The sequence below is a fragment of the Heterodontus francisci genome, chromosome 7 (genome assembly GCF_036365525.1).
Source record: "Heterodontus francisci isolate sHetFra1 chromosome 7, sHetFra1.hap1, whole genome shotgun sequence".
In the NCBI taxonomy this organism is placed as follows: Eukaryota; Metazoa; Chordata; class Chondrichthyes; order Heterodontiformes; family Heterodontidae; genus Heterodontus; species Heterodontus francisci.
The window spans coordinates 86,543,126-86,559,386 of NC_090377.1; the positions used below are offsets into that span (position 1 = coordinate 86,543,126).

General features: G+C 40.7%; 1 protein-coding gene across 2 annotated transcripts in view; it reads left to right on the plus strand.

Annotated features, from left to right (window-relative positions):
* zc3h15 (zinc finger CCCH-type containing 15) overlaps nucleotides 1-15,806 on the plus strand; it is a 51,994-nt gene extending 36,188 nt beyond the window's left edge. The window contains exons 4-10 of one of the 2 annotated variants that reach the window (XM_068035577.1): nucleotides 3,174-3,326; nucleotides 5,929-6,014; nucleotides 9,841-10,020; nucleotides 11,825-11,971; nucleotides 12,059-12,163; nucleotides 12,294-12,392; nucleotides 14,632-14,727. In XM_068035577.1, coding sequence (XP_067891678.1) covers nucleotides 3,174-3,326; nucleotides 5,929-6,014; nucleotides 9,841-10,020; nucleotides 11,825-11,971; nucleotides 12,059-12,163; nucleotides 12,294-12,392; nucleotides 14,632-14,643 — 782 coding nt within the window. In that variant the 3' untranslated portion in view covers nucleotides 14,644-14,727. Of the gene's footprint in view, nucleotides 1-3,173; nucleotides 3,327-5,928; nucleotides 6,015-9,840; nucleotides 10,021-11,824; nucleotides 11,972-12,058; nucleotides 12,164-12,238; nucleotides 12,393-14,631 lie in introns of both variants that reach the window. The other variant, XM_068035576.1, reaches the window with a different exon arrangement.
* The last annotated feature ends 455 nt before the right edge of the window (nucleotides 15,807-16,261 follow it).

Here is a 16,261-nt window from a genome sequence, read left to right on the forward strand (position 1 = left end):
TTCTCTTCCCTCCCCCCCTCACGTCTCCTTCCCCCCCCCCTCTCTCTTCCCCCCCCCCTCTCTCTTCCCCCCCCCCTCTCTCTTCCCCCCCCCTCTCTCTTCCCCCCCCCCCCTCTCTCTTCTCCCCCCCCCCCCCCCCCCCCCCTCTCTTCCCCCCCCCCCTCTTCTCTCTTCCCCCCCCCCCCTCTCTCTTCCCCCCCCCCCCCTCTCTCTTCCCCCCCCCCCCTCTCTCTTCCCCCCCCCCCCCTCTCTTCCCCCCCCCCCCTCTCTTCCCCCCCCCCCCCTCTCTCTTCCCCCCCCCCCCTCTCTCTTCCCCCCCCCCCTCTCTCTTCCCCCCCCCCCCTCTCTCTTCCCCCCCCCCCTCTCTTCCCCCCCCCCCTCTCTCTTCCCCCCCCCCCCCTCTCTCTTCCCCCCCCCCCTCTCTCTTCCCCCCCCCCCCTCTCTCTTCCCCCCCCCCCCTCTCTCTTCCCCCCCCCCCTCTCTCTCCCTCCCCTGCACCATCTCTCCAGCCACACATTCATCTGCTGTATCCTCCTATTTCTATACTCACTGGAGCGTGGCACAGTGAGTAATGCAGAGATTACTGCGTTTTGAGATCCTGCTTACTAGTCTTTTCCTTAGCTCCCTAAAATCTGTTTTGCAGGACCTCATCCCTCTTTTTACCTATGTCGTTTGTGCTGATATGGACCACAGTTGCTGGCTGTTCACCCTCCACCCTCCGGGTGTTCAGCCACTGTGACATCCTTGACCCTGGTACAAGGGAGGCAAATTACCGACCTGGATTCAGGTCTGCAGTTGCAGAAATGCCTGTCTGTTCCCCTTAGACTCCCCTATCACTATTGCTTTCCCAACCTCCTGCCTGCCCTCTGTACAGCTGAGCCACTAGTGGTGCTGTGGATGCACTTCCAAGATGAACCATTACTCCCATCAGTATTTAGAACTGAATACTGTTTGGAGAGCGAGCTGGACTCGGGACTCCTGCATTACCTACCTGGTCCTCCTTGACTGCCTAGCGGTCATCTATTCCCTCTCTGCCTGCACACCCTCAAGTTGCAAGGTTACCACGTCCAGAAACATGCTATCCATGAAACTCTCAGTCTCTCGGATGCACCACAGTGTCTCCAGCTACCATTCAAGCTCCAAAATCCAGAACTCAAGCTGCTCCGGCTGACAACACTTCCTGCATGTGTGGTCGTCAAGGAGACGACAAGCGTCCTGGAGTTCCCACATAGAACAGGATATGCACTCTACGGACTGAGGTCCCTGACTTGTCTCTATTTATTATACTAAATAAACTTAATTGAAATAAACCAAAGGCTAATTGAAGACTTGTATTCCAAAAAAAAAATCACTGGCTACTCACCAGTTAGCACCTTCCCTTCTGCTGATGTCACTTTTAGTTTTTGGTCCCTTGCTCCCTGATGCTCTCACTCTGCTGCTTCCACCACCACATGCCCTCCACCCCCTGGAACTCCATCAGGCACATGCTTCTTACCGTCAGACTCTTTGAACAACCAATTACCTACCTGCTGTCCTGTAGATGTCGCTCCTTGATTTTGTTATTGATTTGTTCTTGCAGTTCTCTCTCTCTCTCTCTCTCTGTCTTCCTCTGACTTCCTTATATCTTTCCCAATTATTACGCTATCTTTCACTGTCTCCCACATTGTTTTTTTTTCTCCTATTTCAGCAGCAGCTACAATACAGCATCGCAGGACTTTGGGCCAACAGGAATATTGCACCATATCAGTCTTTCTGATTCTTCAGTTCTTCATAGACCTGCAGAGACTTTGGTAGGGAGAGAGATGTGTTTCAGAAATCTGCTGGTGACATTAACTACATTAATGCAATGGATGTACTAACATCCAAAATCCTCCACTGCCCCCAAACTCCAGCCCTACCCTAAAAGAAATACTGTATGCTTGTGATAATGCTGAGAATTCTGGACAATTCCCTAACATAGTAACAAAATAGAGGCATATAATTTTAACTATGACAGAAGCATTCTGTTAAGTTTCTTGGTAATCAGCTGTTATAATACTGGATTCTTGCTACAAGCTGCATTACAACCCTTTTGTACATTGATGTGTGTCTTCCTACGTATGTATCAAGCACTGCTTGTGCAAATCTACAGTTCACTACTCTGTTTCTGGACAGAGGCAGCAAATGCCTGGCCATACAGTGACCTGAATCAGGAACTAGAGCAATCATTGCCCGACATGGTTTTTTTGGGTGAAAATAAACAAAGGGAAAGGTTCAAAAAATAAAATGTATTACAAAGAGAATCAAACAAAATCGGAGGAGGAGGCAAACAGAATTTTTTTTGTCTGTTTAAAATTGACCTTTGATAATCCGGGCCAGGTACTTGAAGGTTTCAGTGGTTATGGAGGATCAGTATACATTCCAAAATAGCACTGAACTTTGTCAGAGTATTGTCTTAGATGTTAAGTTTTAAGTAGACATTCTTGATGTTATTTTAAATTATGTAGTTGAATGTAATTTGACATGAGAAGTGAGTAGAAATTATTCCTATCCTTAATGGGATAATTTGGTTAGAATAAATCTGTATAAAATAATAATGGATAAATTTTATCATAGCTGTGGAGACCCTTGTTGGAAATCTTTCCTGCGATTGACAGCAATGGAGCAGCCCTTGGGTTGGTTTACAGTTGCACCTCTTGTTTGCAGTGACGTCGCTCAGGATTCTTATTGGAACAGTCCAGGAGGGAGGGTGTTCCTAATTGAGTTCCCCCATCCCTCATGTCAGTACTAAAATTGACACTTTCAAAAAGTCAGAAATTTCTCATGTATAGTATTTTTCATTGAACAGTGAAGAGGAGTACTTTGAACAAAAGGTACTCTCCCTTTCCACCCACTGAGTTTATTCCCCTTTTAAATTGTAACCCACTCTTAGCCAAAGCAAAGATTAGGCTTACTGCATATTTCACAGCTTTTAACGTCCTTCCTGGTATATTTAGTCTGATGTAAAGTGCATGAAATTTTCAGCTGTATTTGAACTTGCAGCCTTTTCAAAAGTAGCTTTGTGCTCAATCTCAAATCCCCCTGATGTCACCCCAACATTTATATAATGGACAGAATTTTTTTTTTCAAATAAAAGACTAAGTAAGGCCAGAAGTAATGACTGCAAATTGTGACTTGTTTGCTTTTCCTTCTAGGAGCAGATCCCAAATCTGTGGTCTGTGCTTTTTTCAAGCAAGGTCAATGTACGAAGGGTGACAAATGCAAGTTTTCACATGATCTAACCCTGGAAAGAAAGAGTGAAAAGCGCAGTATCTATGTAGATGCCAGGGATGAAGAGCTTGAAAAGGGTATGTTGACAAAGCACCGATCTTAATTTAAGTTTATTACAGTATCTTTCATTTAAACTTGTCTCATTTGATTCCCTTTTACACTTTGTTTTAAAAAAAAAAGCCGGTGAGATATTTGCATGCATGGTTGTAATTTAATTGAGCATAATTCAGGAATGCTTTTGTGGGCCAAACATCATTGAGTAATTTGTATCTACTTATTAGGCCTTTGTAAAAAGTTCACACCTACCCTCTGAATAGGTTTTCTGCTCTAGTGTTTCCATGTAAGGCTTATTTGCCATACTGTAAATGTATTTAAGTCTTATACAGCACTTTTTATAAGATTTTCCATTCAGCCACAAACAGGCTAATCTCCATATCTGAATATATCAAGTGATAGTAAAAAAAAAACTTGTCCTCTGGCTTTTTCTTAAGTATAGAAATAGGATTCATTAGGATCATTCCTATATCGCGATAATCCTGCAACTGGTCTGTGTACACTTTAACTCATCTGTGCCTGCATGCCCAGTGACAGAATAGAATTGAGAATTGTTGGGTCTAATATATTACTGTGGTTGTACTTGTTTAAAGTAATAAAATCTTTCCCGTCTTTGGTTTTGCCATTGAGAAAAGAGCATAAACTGGTCTGCTAATACAATTTGACTACAAACATTTTTATAAGTTAGCATCATTTGACCACACGTCACAAATATGAAGATCAGAAATTTGGGTACATCCCAGAGCCACCTACATTATTTGTTGCTCGTGTTCTCTGTCTTTAATTTCACACATCATATGCACTTAAGTACTGCATTGATTTGATTTTTTTTGTTATATCTGCCTTCTGGAATAATTTCTCTCTTTCCTTTCTCGCATTGCAACCCCCTTCCCAATGTATTTCTCACACAGTTCATTAAATACCATTCTTGGTGTGAAGCACTTGAGCATTCCAGCAGAATATGTAACAGATGTTGAAGCCAAGTGAAGAAGACTTTTCATTGTAGAGTGACGCTTTCCCACTTAAATTACTGCATAATGTGAACTTGGCTAAAGGTTTAAATGAAAGGCACTCTTGCATTTTAAGAACAGGCAATTTGTAAAAGAGCAGCTTGCTTCACAGCTGAAGATAAGGAGTGCAGTTTACCTTACCTTTCCTAGTTTTTGTCTATCATGCACCTCTTATGATGTACCTCAGATTCAATTTTAAATATTGTGGAAATGTTTTAACCTGGGTGTGCTGTAATTTAGCATTCAAGACAATGTACTTCTCGTCTTTGGCCATAAACATGCTTAACATACTTAACTCATCCAAACTTCCAGCTTGGAATGAGGATTGGATTTATTACTGGCTCAAGAAATTTCCATATCTTTCTGAAATGGAAAGTATGCTCTGTTAAAGATGGTTGTACAGTCTACTCCTGACTTAAAGTCACTTTTTGCTCAAAAAATCCAAATTATCCAGAGTCGTGCAAATTAAATCATTTAAATAAAACAGATGATGAGGTGCTGAAATAAAAGCAAAATACTGCAGATGCTGGAAATCTGAAATAAAAACAAAAAATGCTGGAAATACTCTGGTCTGACAGCATGTGTGGCGAGAGAAGCAGAGTTAACGTTTCAGGTCAGTGACCTTTCATCAGAACTGGCAAAGGTTAGAAATGTAGTAGGTTTTAAGCAAATAAAGCAGGGGTGGGGCAAAAGATAACAAAAGGGGAAGGTGTTGATAGGACAGAGGGTCACAGAGAATAACTGACAAGAAGGTCATGGAGCAGAGGCAAAGGGTGTGTTAGTGGTGTGGTGAAAGACAAAACGCTAGTGCAGAGAGGGTGTTAAATGGCAGAATAATGAACAGCCCTGGCCAAAAGCACAAACATGAAACATGGAAAAAGATGATGAGGTGCTTTTTGCTCAAAAATTGAATTAACAGATAATTTGAAAGAAGCAACTTTGAATTAAGGGTGAATTGTAACTGCATTATTAGACAAAATCTGTTCAAGTCTGTTCTACAGATGAAGCTTTACCAAACTAACAGTTTATTAGCAAGTTGGGGGATAAGACACTGGACTTGAGTTTTAGACATAATTAGATAACATAGTATGTAGGGTTAGTATTTTGGAAGGGCATGAAGGAGTAGGCTGAAGGGGCCACCTTCATCCAAAACTGTCTTATGAAGTAGGGCAAATTGTGCATTACCAGATGGCAAGGACAGTTTCTTCTCTAAAATAATTCAAGAAAGAAGTTCGACTACTGTGCTAGAGTTTCAAGTATATTATTATTAGATACATTTGTCTTTTGGTGGCAACTTTTTTTGAAAAATGAGAATTATCTTTTGCATAGCTCTATACCTTGATATAATACAAACTGGAATCCTAAATTGGAATTATGAATTGTTTCACATGCAGTGAATTATTTCAAAGAACAGGTGTGTTGAGGTGTCATAAACAGTGGTGAGATGCATGACCAGTTGGTGCTGTTCGTTGAGGAAGAAATGTTCACTGGTATGTCATGAGTAGCACTATACACTATTTCCTGTAAGGAACTTGTTCCCTTTGTTATTTCATTATCCACCCTCCCTCCACTATCCATCAATTATCAGTTAGATAAACTTTCTTTCTCATCTTAGATACGATGGAAAATTGGGATGTGAGAAAACTGGAAGAAGTAGTGCAAAAAAAACATGGTGATTCAGAACAGAAGAAAACCGTAATAGTAAGTAGACTTTAAGGGCTAGAAATTCCTTTGCGTAGCACTGCCTCGAGTGGCAGTGTTGGTTCCTACTACTGCATGTGACCTCTACGTATGCTGGAGACCTGAAATCAACACTGTCAAACATCACACAGCCAACTGGCTGAAGTGATTCCTGGATTCTAAATTTGGGCAATGCATGTGCAGACAGTCTTGTCATTGTTCACTCTGCAAATAACAAGCATGAAGCTACAAGATTGGCCCCGCACTTGTGTTATTTAAAGGGCTAGGCTCCCAAATTGCAGGTTAAGGAAATTTTTGGGAACTCTTTCTTTTGCAAGGTGTCTGGAAGTACTCTGGACTGTTTTTGGAGGTGTGAGAGTTCCTGGATTTGCCAGAGAATGTTGCTGCATCCTCATGTTTGGGAGGGGGGTGTTGCCAGAGGAGTAGGTGACATGTTCACAAAAAGGCTGCAACTGTTATGGGAGCAGCTGTGGCAGTGCCTCTGGATTTGCAGGACAACAAAGAATTGGAGTAGAAGTTACAGAGAGGTTAAACTCTACATCATACTCTTTGCCAAGTCGGAGCCAGAGTCTTCCGTGCCCATTGACAGTGACAGGACGTTGTATAGCATGCCAACCATTGCACCCAACGTCTCGATGTGCATGCGCATAAGTGCTCTCTTTTATGTTGACCCAGCAGTACACTCTGCAACCTCGCCCTCCAGTGAGCTGGAAAAAGAACCATCCTTTACCCTTGCCTGGCCGAGGCCCACTTGTATGGTTCACCACGTGCTGATCCCAACTCAGTACTACTCTATGAGCTACATGCAGTGCCAGGATCTGACTGGTGGGTGAGAGAGTCAGGTCAAGTGACGGGGCCTCTTCATTAGTGCTGTGTTGTTCCTCTCTTTCCTCTTGGGGCTGCTGTGGTAGGCAGCCAACAGTTCATGGGTATCTGAATGCAGGAATTCGGAAGAAAGTTTGGGGTGGGAAGCAGGGGGTCCAGAGTCAAACCATCAGCTTTCTCATCTTGCCAGATGAGTGTGAGCTTGTAGTTGAGAAGGGGCAAAAGGCAGGAATATGCTGTCAACCTCGATGTTCTCAGCAACGTTCGATGCCATTGGCCCCTTTGCAGCCAGCCCCATGCTGCAGAGGACCATCTCCTCCATAGTGCTCAGGAGATGCAGGCTCCTTGTGCACTGTCGGTTCTGCTCTGTTCTCTTCTATTTGTGCCACCTTGTCCTGCAAGTGAGGACAAAATGTTGATGGCTGTGTAACACTGTTAGGGTGATGTGCCTGCCAAAGCTGAATAGCTGGAGGTGTGTGGAGGCAGTAAAAGTTGGGTGTGAGGCTAGCAGCATTGGTAGGTGTGTGAGGTTGTCTGAGTCCTGAGTGCTGGGGAGTGCTGATGACTGAGTGATGGGGTGTGTGTGAAAAGTTGGTAGTCTGGTGGGGAGATGTTATGTGCACATGCATTCACTGGCATTGACCACCTATGTGAGGTCATTAGACTTCTTGTGGCACTGTTGCCAGATCCTCTGGACCAGACTCTGGATGTTTACTGTCCTGGCAACCACCTCCAAATCCCTTCTGAGGGTGGTCGAGGGCCCTCCCGAGCCACCAACTGCAGAACTATGGCATGTCTCTTCCTGCCTATTTGCACCTCTAATGCCTCCAGCACTGCATCCGTCACTCTGGAACCCTCTCTGTGTCATGATGTTCAATTTGCCATAGTTTAAATTAAGAACATAAGAACTAGGAGCAGGAGTAGGCAATTCAGCCCCTCGAGCCTGCTCTGCCATTCAAAAAGATCATGGCTGATCTCATCTCGGCCGCAACTTCACTTTCCTGCCCATTCTCCTTAACCCTTCAACCCATTACTAATTAAAAATCTGTCTATCTCCTCAAATTTACTCAATGTCCCGCATCCAACGCACTCTGGGGTAGTGAATTTCACAGACTCGCAACCCTTTGAGAGAAGTAATTTCTCCACATCTCGGTTTTAAATCTGCTACCCCTTATCCTAAAACTATGAGCTCTCGTTCTAGATTGCCCCACAAGAGGAAACATCCTCTCTGCGTTTACTTTTTCAATCCCCTTAATCATCTTATATACCTCAATTAGATCTCCTCTCATTCTTCTAAATTCTAGAGAGTTAAGGCCTAAACTGCACAATCTCGCTTCATAAGACAAACCCCTCATCTCTGGAATCAATCTAGTAAACCTCCTCTGAACTGCCTCCAGTGCTACTACATCCCTCCTCAAGTAAGGGGACCAAAACTGCCTCACTAATGCCTTGTACAGTTGCAGCAACACTTCCCTACTTTTATACTCTCTTCCTTCAGCAATAAATGTCAAAATTCCATTTGCCTTCCGTATTACCTGCTGTACCTGCATACTAGTCTTCAGCGAATCGTGCACGAAGACGCCCAGATCCCTCTGCACCGAAGCACTCTGAAGTTTCTCTCCATTTAGATAATTTGTCTTTCTATTCTTCCGATCAAAATGGGCAACCTCACACTTATCCACGTTAAACTCTATCTGCCAGATTTTGGCCCATTCATTTAACCTATCCATATCCATTTGTAAATTTCTTATTTCTTTATTGCAACTTACTATCCCACCTATTTTAGTGTCATCTGCAAATTTGGCTATAGTACCTTCTATCCCTGCAACCAAGTCATTAATATAGATTGCAGCAATATTGTTCAGTTCAGCTTTTCTTTAAGGGCGGGCTGGCTTCACCGTGTGGTCTGCAAACAACATTGCTACTCCCCCCCCGGCCCCCCCCACCAAGTGCAGAGGCCACAGGCAGCGTGCAGGAGTGGAAGCAGCGCAGGACCAACTCGGCCATACATTGCAGTCCTGCAGATGAGCTGGGTACACCAAATTTGCATGTTACCCACCTTGATCTGCAAGGGCCTCAATGACAGGTAAAGTATCCCTTCACTCAGGGTAGGCAATTGTTCTGCTTCTAAGTCTCCACAGTTGCTTTTGCCCCCTCTAGGGTCTCTTTTTTTTTTTCCTATCACACCAAAGATCAGAAGCTTCCTGCAGAAGAGAGGAGCTTTTTAGTGAATGTTTGTTTTGTGAAAACTGGATTGGGGTTTCTTTATTGTTCAGTGAGTATCAGAATCACGTTGACCAGGGCAGTCACAGGCTCTCACTCTGGTCGATGCTATGTTACCTGAGCTCAGTCAGACAGTAGTACGTGTGTGTTACATCTGTTCTGAACATTCCTGCTTAGGGAGAAGAAAATTGGCCAAAGTTCCTACTCCTGATTGCTGTGACTCCCTCTGGAAATGTGTACGTGTATACACATCTGGTCTATCTGGACAGGTTCAGGCACAAGTTTGACTGTCACTCCAAGGTTGCATAGGCTACAGGCACTTGCTATTAAGATTCTCATGAATAATTACTACTTCTGCAAGCTATTAGAGGATGACCAGTGGCAATCATATTCCAACAAGGAATTAATCCCTGGGGGAGGAGAGTGCGAAAAATGCTTCCCTTTATTAGGGGTTACCAATACGTCATTAAAGTTTAATGGTGGGTGTTGCCACCAAACATGAATAATTTGCTTTTATTTTTCCCAAACTATCTCTCTTCCAGTACCTCGACAAGTTGAATCAGTTTCATTCCAGTGGAGGTAGAGCTATCCATACTTAATGAGAGCAAAACACATTTTAAATGTTTACAGGTTTTGATATGCAACTCAAAATTAAATGGGAAATTATCGCTACTTTGTTATAGCAATAGTTTAAAAAGGGTTAGTGTTGCAGTCTACAATGAGTTAAATCGTATAGAAAGGTGTGATTGGATCTTCATTTGGTTTATTCCCTTGTTAGGTATGCAAACATTTCCTTGAAGCCATAGAGAATAACAAATACGGCTGGTTCTGGGTCTGCCCTGGAGGAGGAGACACTTGTATGTACCGTCATGCCTTACCACCAGGCTTTGTATTGAAGAAAAACCAGAAGAAAGAAGTAAAGGAAGACATTTCATTAGAAGATTTAATAGAAAAGGAGGTAAAGAAAAGGCATTTTCTGTAATTTACTCTTACCATTAGCTTTTTGGGCTAAATGGACTGTGAAGACTTCACTTATTTGTGCGCAGGTTGATGTGTAAGAAATATTTTAACTTTTTTGGATGTTTATTTATCTGTGGAGTGACCTCAATCAAAATATTGGTACTTTTTCTTCTGTACTTATAGCTGCTCTTTTAAGTGCCCATGTTATGGTAAAAAACAATATTTTTTGATCCAAGTCCCAATAGCCTTACAGCAAATGGGCCTGGTAAATTGGCATATTTTCACAGAAGCTAAGTCTTTGTGCAGTCTCCTCCATTCTGCATGAGAAGCATTGCTTATGGTCCAGCTAGAAGTGGGGATTTTAAGTTCCTGCTAGTGTATTTTCGCTACTTTAAAATTTCAGCAGAATTCATTAAGTACTTGCCATGAGCTGCCAGATGCCCATCAACGCATCCCGCAATGCAACAGTTTGCTGAAGTTGTTCCTCAGGCCAGTGCTCTTAGTCCAACCATCTTCAGGTGGTTCATCAATAATCATCCTTCCGTCATAACATTAGCAGTGGTGGTGTTTGCTAATGTTTCCAGCATTCGGCTTCTCTCTCAACTTTTTCAATTAAGCAGCAGTCATGCTCGCCTACAACAAAAGACTGTCAAATGACTGGCAATAGCCATCTCATAATTAGGGCTAAAGACTCTCCTGAATCATCAGTGATGTCATCATTGTTGAGTGTTCCACCATCAGCTTCTCGGGGGGTGGGGGGGGGGGGTGGTGGCGGGAGGACGTGGTTACTATTAACCAGCCATATCGTTTCGTGTGGCTACATTTAATGGGCAGAGGCTATGTACTGTATTATGATTAATCACCTTCTGGCCCCTCAGAGCCTCCTACCATCTACAAAGCTCAAGTAAGGAATGTGATGGCACTCGCATGCACTGGTACAGCCAGAATAACACTCAACAACATCCAGGACAATGGTTGTTTGACATACCTGCCACCAGACTCTATGCACTCCTCCTGCTGATGCACTGCGGTGGCACATGTACTGTACAGAATGTGATGCCACAACTCTCCTGGGTTACTTTGACAGCACCTATCTTCTCTGTGGCCTGAAATACTGGGAACAAAAGCAGCACTATCATGGGATGCAGTCCGCTCCAAGTTCCACTGCAGTTGCAAAGCATTCTGACTTGGACATGCATTGCCACTCATGCATTGTCACCAAACCAAAATTCTGAAATTTTCCATCGAGGACCATCCTAGGAGCACCATCAGCACAAGGATTGCATCGGCCCACCGCTGAGCTCTTGAGGCAGCTAGGATGGGCAATAAATATGTCCTTGCCAGTGTTACCCATATCTCATGAACAAAAAAAAACCTTTGCCTTTTTTTAGAAAAGATTCTAAGATTTCAATTAGTAGTGGGCCATCTATTTAAGATGCTGGTCGATCCTGTTCTCTGAATCAAACTTAATAGGTTGTTCTTGGTTTGATTAAACTCAAAACTTTTTGTAACTTAAAATACTCAGACAAAATACAAATAGTACGACTAATATACAGTTTGAGCTTTGTAAACTTGTGTTCAATTCACATTCTAACCACATGGTGGCACTAGATGTTTAAAAAATCTACTGGGCGTATGTACTAAATGACAATAGTTTCAGTTCTCTATTGGAGTCTGGTACAGTTTAATGGTTTGAATTACCTTGAATTCTAAACTATATAATGAAGCCAGGGCATTTGTTACTGAGAATTAAAATAGCTTTGAATAAAGAAATTTTTATAATGTTGTCTTTAAATTTTAAGAGAGCAGCCTTGGGACCAGATGTAACCAGAATCACCCTAGAAACCTTCTTGGAATGGAAGAAAAGGAAAAGACATGAAAAAACTGAAAAAGCTCTGCAAGACCTGGAAAAGAGGAAAGCAGATTTCAATGCTGGCAAGGCTTTTGGAGTATGTAGATTTGTTCTTGCCACTTACTGAAATGCTTTTTTATACTTAGTTCAGAAATGCTTGATTGAGATTATTTTTCATATCTAGGTGAGTGGTCGTGAAGTCTTTGAATTCAGACCTGATTTGATTAATGCTGACGACGAAGAAGCAGATGATGCACAGTACCCTCAAGAACAAGATGAAGATGAAGAGGTAACTCCAACTACAAAGAATAGTTGCTGCTGCTGCTTTGCTGTCAGACTTTTTGACTAACTCTCTTCATTCTAGGTTGAAGAGGCAGCGCAGATCAATGACATTGATATTTCCCGATTTGTGCCAATAGCGATACATAGTACTGGCATTACAGTGTCTACTGGAATTGACAGGATGGGAGCAACACATTCTGCAAGTTTACCCAAAGAAATGTCCAATGATGCAGATGGTGAGTGGAGTCCAATAGTACTTTTGTTGGCATACTAGATGGCTTACTTAGAGTGTACAGTACAGAAGTCAAAATGGGAAGAATGTCTAGCCACAAGTTTCGTAATGTGAAGAATTTGAATCAAATGACATGATTGTTGGTATGCAAATGGTTTAAACTTCAGTTCCCTTATGCAGGTTACTGAATGCTAGGTTGATTATTTCATCTTGGTCCATGTATTGCATTGTCCATGACTAACATCAAACTTTTCTCAAGGATATTGATGCTAGGCAAATGGATTATGTTATGGCATGGTTAGATTCATTGTGATGCCATTTATATGCTGGCACTGTTTTGCTTTGGATTCTGGAAAGCTGACATTTGGAATTTGGCCCTCTGAGTACTGCTAAATCTCCTGTCGTGCAGTGGCAGAATAATGGACCGTGAAAAAACTGGGTTTATGATTTGAGCTGAATTCAGTAGTGTACACTTATCAGTTTACAGTAACCAGTACTTGCATTTGAATTCAGACCCAATCACTTAAAATGTCCACCTTTAAAACGGGCAGTCGCTTATAGCAACTATAAAGTGATAACCATTCCACAGCTGTGGAATGCCGGTTTTAGTGTCTTAAGTGTTCCATTAATTTTGGGGAGAAGCAGCTGTGTTTGTTCACTAATTACATTTTATTTGGTGTTTCTGAAATTCAAATACTAACTTCATAAGTGGAATTACTATATGTTTTCTTCAATGCACAGTAGTTTTGCCATTTTCTTGCACTCAGATGATTAGGTTTTGTCATGTATATTAACCCTCTCTTTAGCATTTCATAGTACACTATGTTATTAGTTAATGAGCTGTCTTATTTTGGGCTGGATTTGGGATTATTACATTACAAACAAATCTGCATAAGGTTTTATGTGCTTCAAAAGATTTGAAGTGTTATAAAACCTACTTTTCAGCATCTGTCAGATTTCTGTTTTCTATTTACATTGCAAAACAGTGCAAATTATACACAAATGTATACCAATAGGAAGTACCCAGATATTAGCCAGGATGTTCTCTCTATAATCAATTTTAGATTAAATAATGCATTAGATTGGCACTGCAGGTCTGCATGACCAAATGTGCTTTGTAGATTTTCTTTTATTTGCTTATTTTATTTTAGTTTGTTTCTACTGTGCCTACTCACTTTTTTTTCATGTTTGTGCCTTAACAAAGGGCATTGTTTGTTGATCTTCGAGGAATCTGGGTTTAATTTCCACTTGCCACATCACCTCCAATATTTTTTATGCTCGGCTAATATAAGTTTTGTGGTTTTACTGTTGAACGAATGTCTTAATTTAAAGCACTGGTAATGTAAACTACTGAATAAATTATGTGGTCCGCTAATGAAAAACTGCCAAATTACTGACAGAATTGTGGGCTATTTGGTGCTGTACCAGCTTGAAATTGGGGTGTTAGCTGAAATTCATTTGTGTCTTTCCCTGAGTCAGCTTTAAGGAGTCCTGTAACCTATCTGTTTCTATTGGATACATAGCGAGGACAGTAGTTTAATCCACTGCTACACAAACCACCTTTCCCCACCAACAGTTTGTCACCTGAAACAGTTACTACCTTATTACATAAAGCTGTCTGCAATTCTTAATATAATTACAGCAGTGGTCAGTGTTAAACGAGCAGGAAGAAAATATATACTGAGTATGGGTTCTGTATTGTTGCTTTGAAACAAGTAGAATAACTGGATTGGATTGAATTAACTTAATTTTTCCTTGATATATTTTTAGCAGATTGTTTTTCTGTTTTGGAAGCAATGCCTTTATTGACTTGCCAGAAGCAATTTTGTTTTATTGAGAAGAACAAACACAAACCTGGTAATAACTGAAATCAATGGAGCATTTCTGAAAATAGAAATGGATTATTAAATTTAATTAGCATTAATAGAAAGTATACAAGAAATATAATTTCATTGCAAATATCCAGTTGCTTAGTGCCATTGTGTTACTATACTGTAGTAATGCACATATTTAGTTTTTTCTCCTTTCCTTCCGCCCCCCAAAATCAAAAAAACATTTTGACCAGTTTAACCCTAAATGTTTAGATAATTATTAAAAGATCTATCTTCATGGAGGTAACCAAAAAGTTTTCTTAGTTTTGACCTTACAATTCTAATTTCTTGCTTTTATTGCATTTCTAAATATGCGCTAAGCTTTGTTTCACCATAGACTTTAGATTGTATAAGTTGTTTTCTTTGTTACAGAAAATAAATTAGATGAGGCCTCAGGAGGAGCTGCTAATGAAAGTGAAGACAGTCAACTGGATGGAGAATTAGAAGATGGTCATATTGATGGGGTCCCTGTAGATGAAAACCTCTTCACTGGAGAAGATCTTGATGAGCTAGAAGAGTTAGATAACTTGGATCTGGAAGATTAAGGAAAGCAAGGCATATTTAATACAAACTTGGAGATGCAAATTCAAAAGACTTCATATTAAATAAACATCTGACTGATTTCTTTAATGTTTGGCCCCATAGACTTCTCCTGTGCTGTTTTTGAAATATGCCGAAATATGGTATACATTGACCCTTGCCATGGTCACTTGTTGCCTTGTAAACCAATAGTTGAGATCTACCTTGCAAAATTGTCCAAAATGTATGAGTAAACAAGTATTCATGAGCAATGTCAACTCTAACATTGAAATCCAATATTAAACCATTTATTTGCTGAGCTGCAAATATTTTAAATTGCCCAATAGTAAATTTTCCTTTCGAAGAACAATAACAATGTCCCTTTTAAGAAAACATGCTTGAACTCATTATTTTGAACAAGAGAACTATAGAGCAATCAGAACATAGGATATGAAATTGCATACTTGAGAGTGAAATGATGTTAGCCATTTCAATTCAGTTATTCTGAAAATCATTTCTATATGATCATTTCTACAATGTTGATCTAGGTATTGTAATGCCTAATGCCACATTAAGTAGTGCCACATCAAGCACCACTGCTGAACCCCGAGTTTGAGTTCATTAAGATGAAGATTATGAAATGGCAGTGTTACGTATTGAACTGCTTGAAATGAATGATGCAAATGTCCAATATTTGAAATTTTCATTACCATTTATGTCTGTGCAGGTTGTAAATAAATTGTATTTGGAAAAAATTGAAAATTGGTGGCTTGTTTTGTATAAATCATTAGCTTTGATTTATAATGCTTTTTTAAACAAAACTGTAGAAAAGCTTACATGGGCCAAATGGTCACCTTCTGTGCTGGAAATGGTTCTGAGTCTGTGTACTAATATTTGACACTAAATTTTAAATGGTTGTGTTCCACAATGTATTGAATGTGTTGTTATGGTCTAAACATGGTTGGCAATATGTCAGGTATGGAGTTTCTGGCACTTATCAATATAAACGATGCATCTTTTTATTGTCAAACTCAGCAGCAGCATGTTTATTGATTATTTCATCCTTTCTTGTTTCTACTTGAAATGGTACTCAGTAATTTTTCCTTTTTTAGAAAAGATTCTTGGTATTCTGAAAAGGGAGTATTTTAACTTCAGATCTGCATGATATAATTATATATATATAGAATGGAAACAATAGCTGAGGATGATGGTTTCCAAGCCCAAATAATTTCATTCTTCCAGAGTATCAACTCTCTCATTTTATTTACAGCATTTTTTTCCTTGAACAAACTGAGACGTTAACTTGTCTTTTTACCAGATGATGACAGACCCAATCTATATTTCAAGCACTTTGTTTTTAACCTCTGTACAGCATCTTACTGTTCATTAAATAAGTCTTGCTTTTGGTCATTATTTCTGCAACTCATTCCAGCAACTCAACCTCTGTAAAATACTTCATGAATGTCTTAAACTTGCCCTTTGC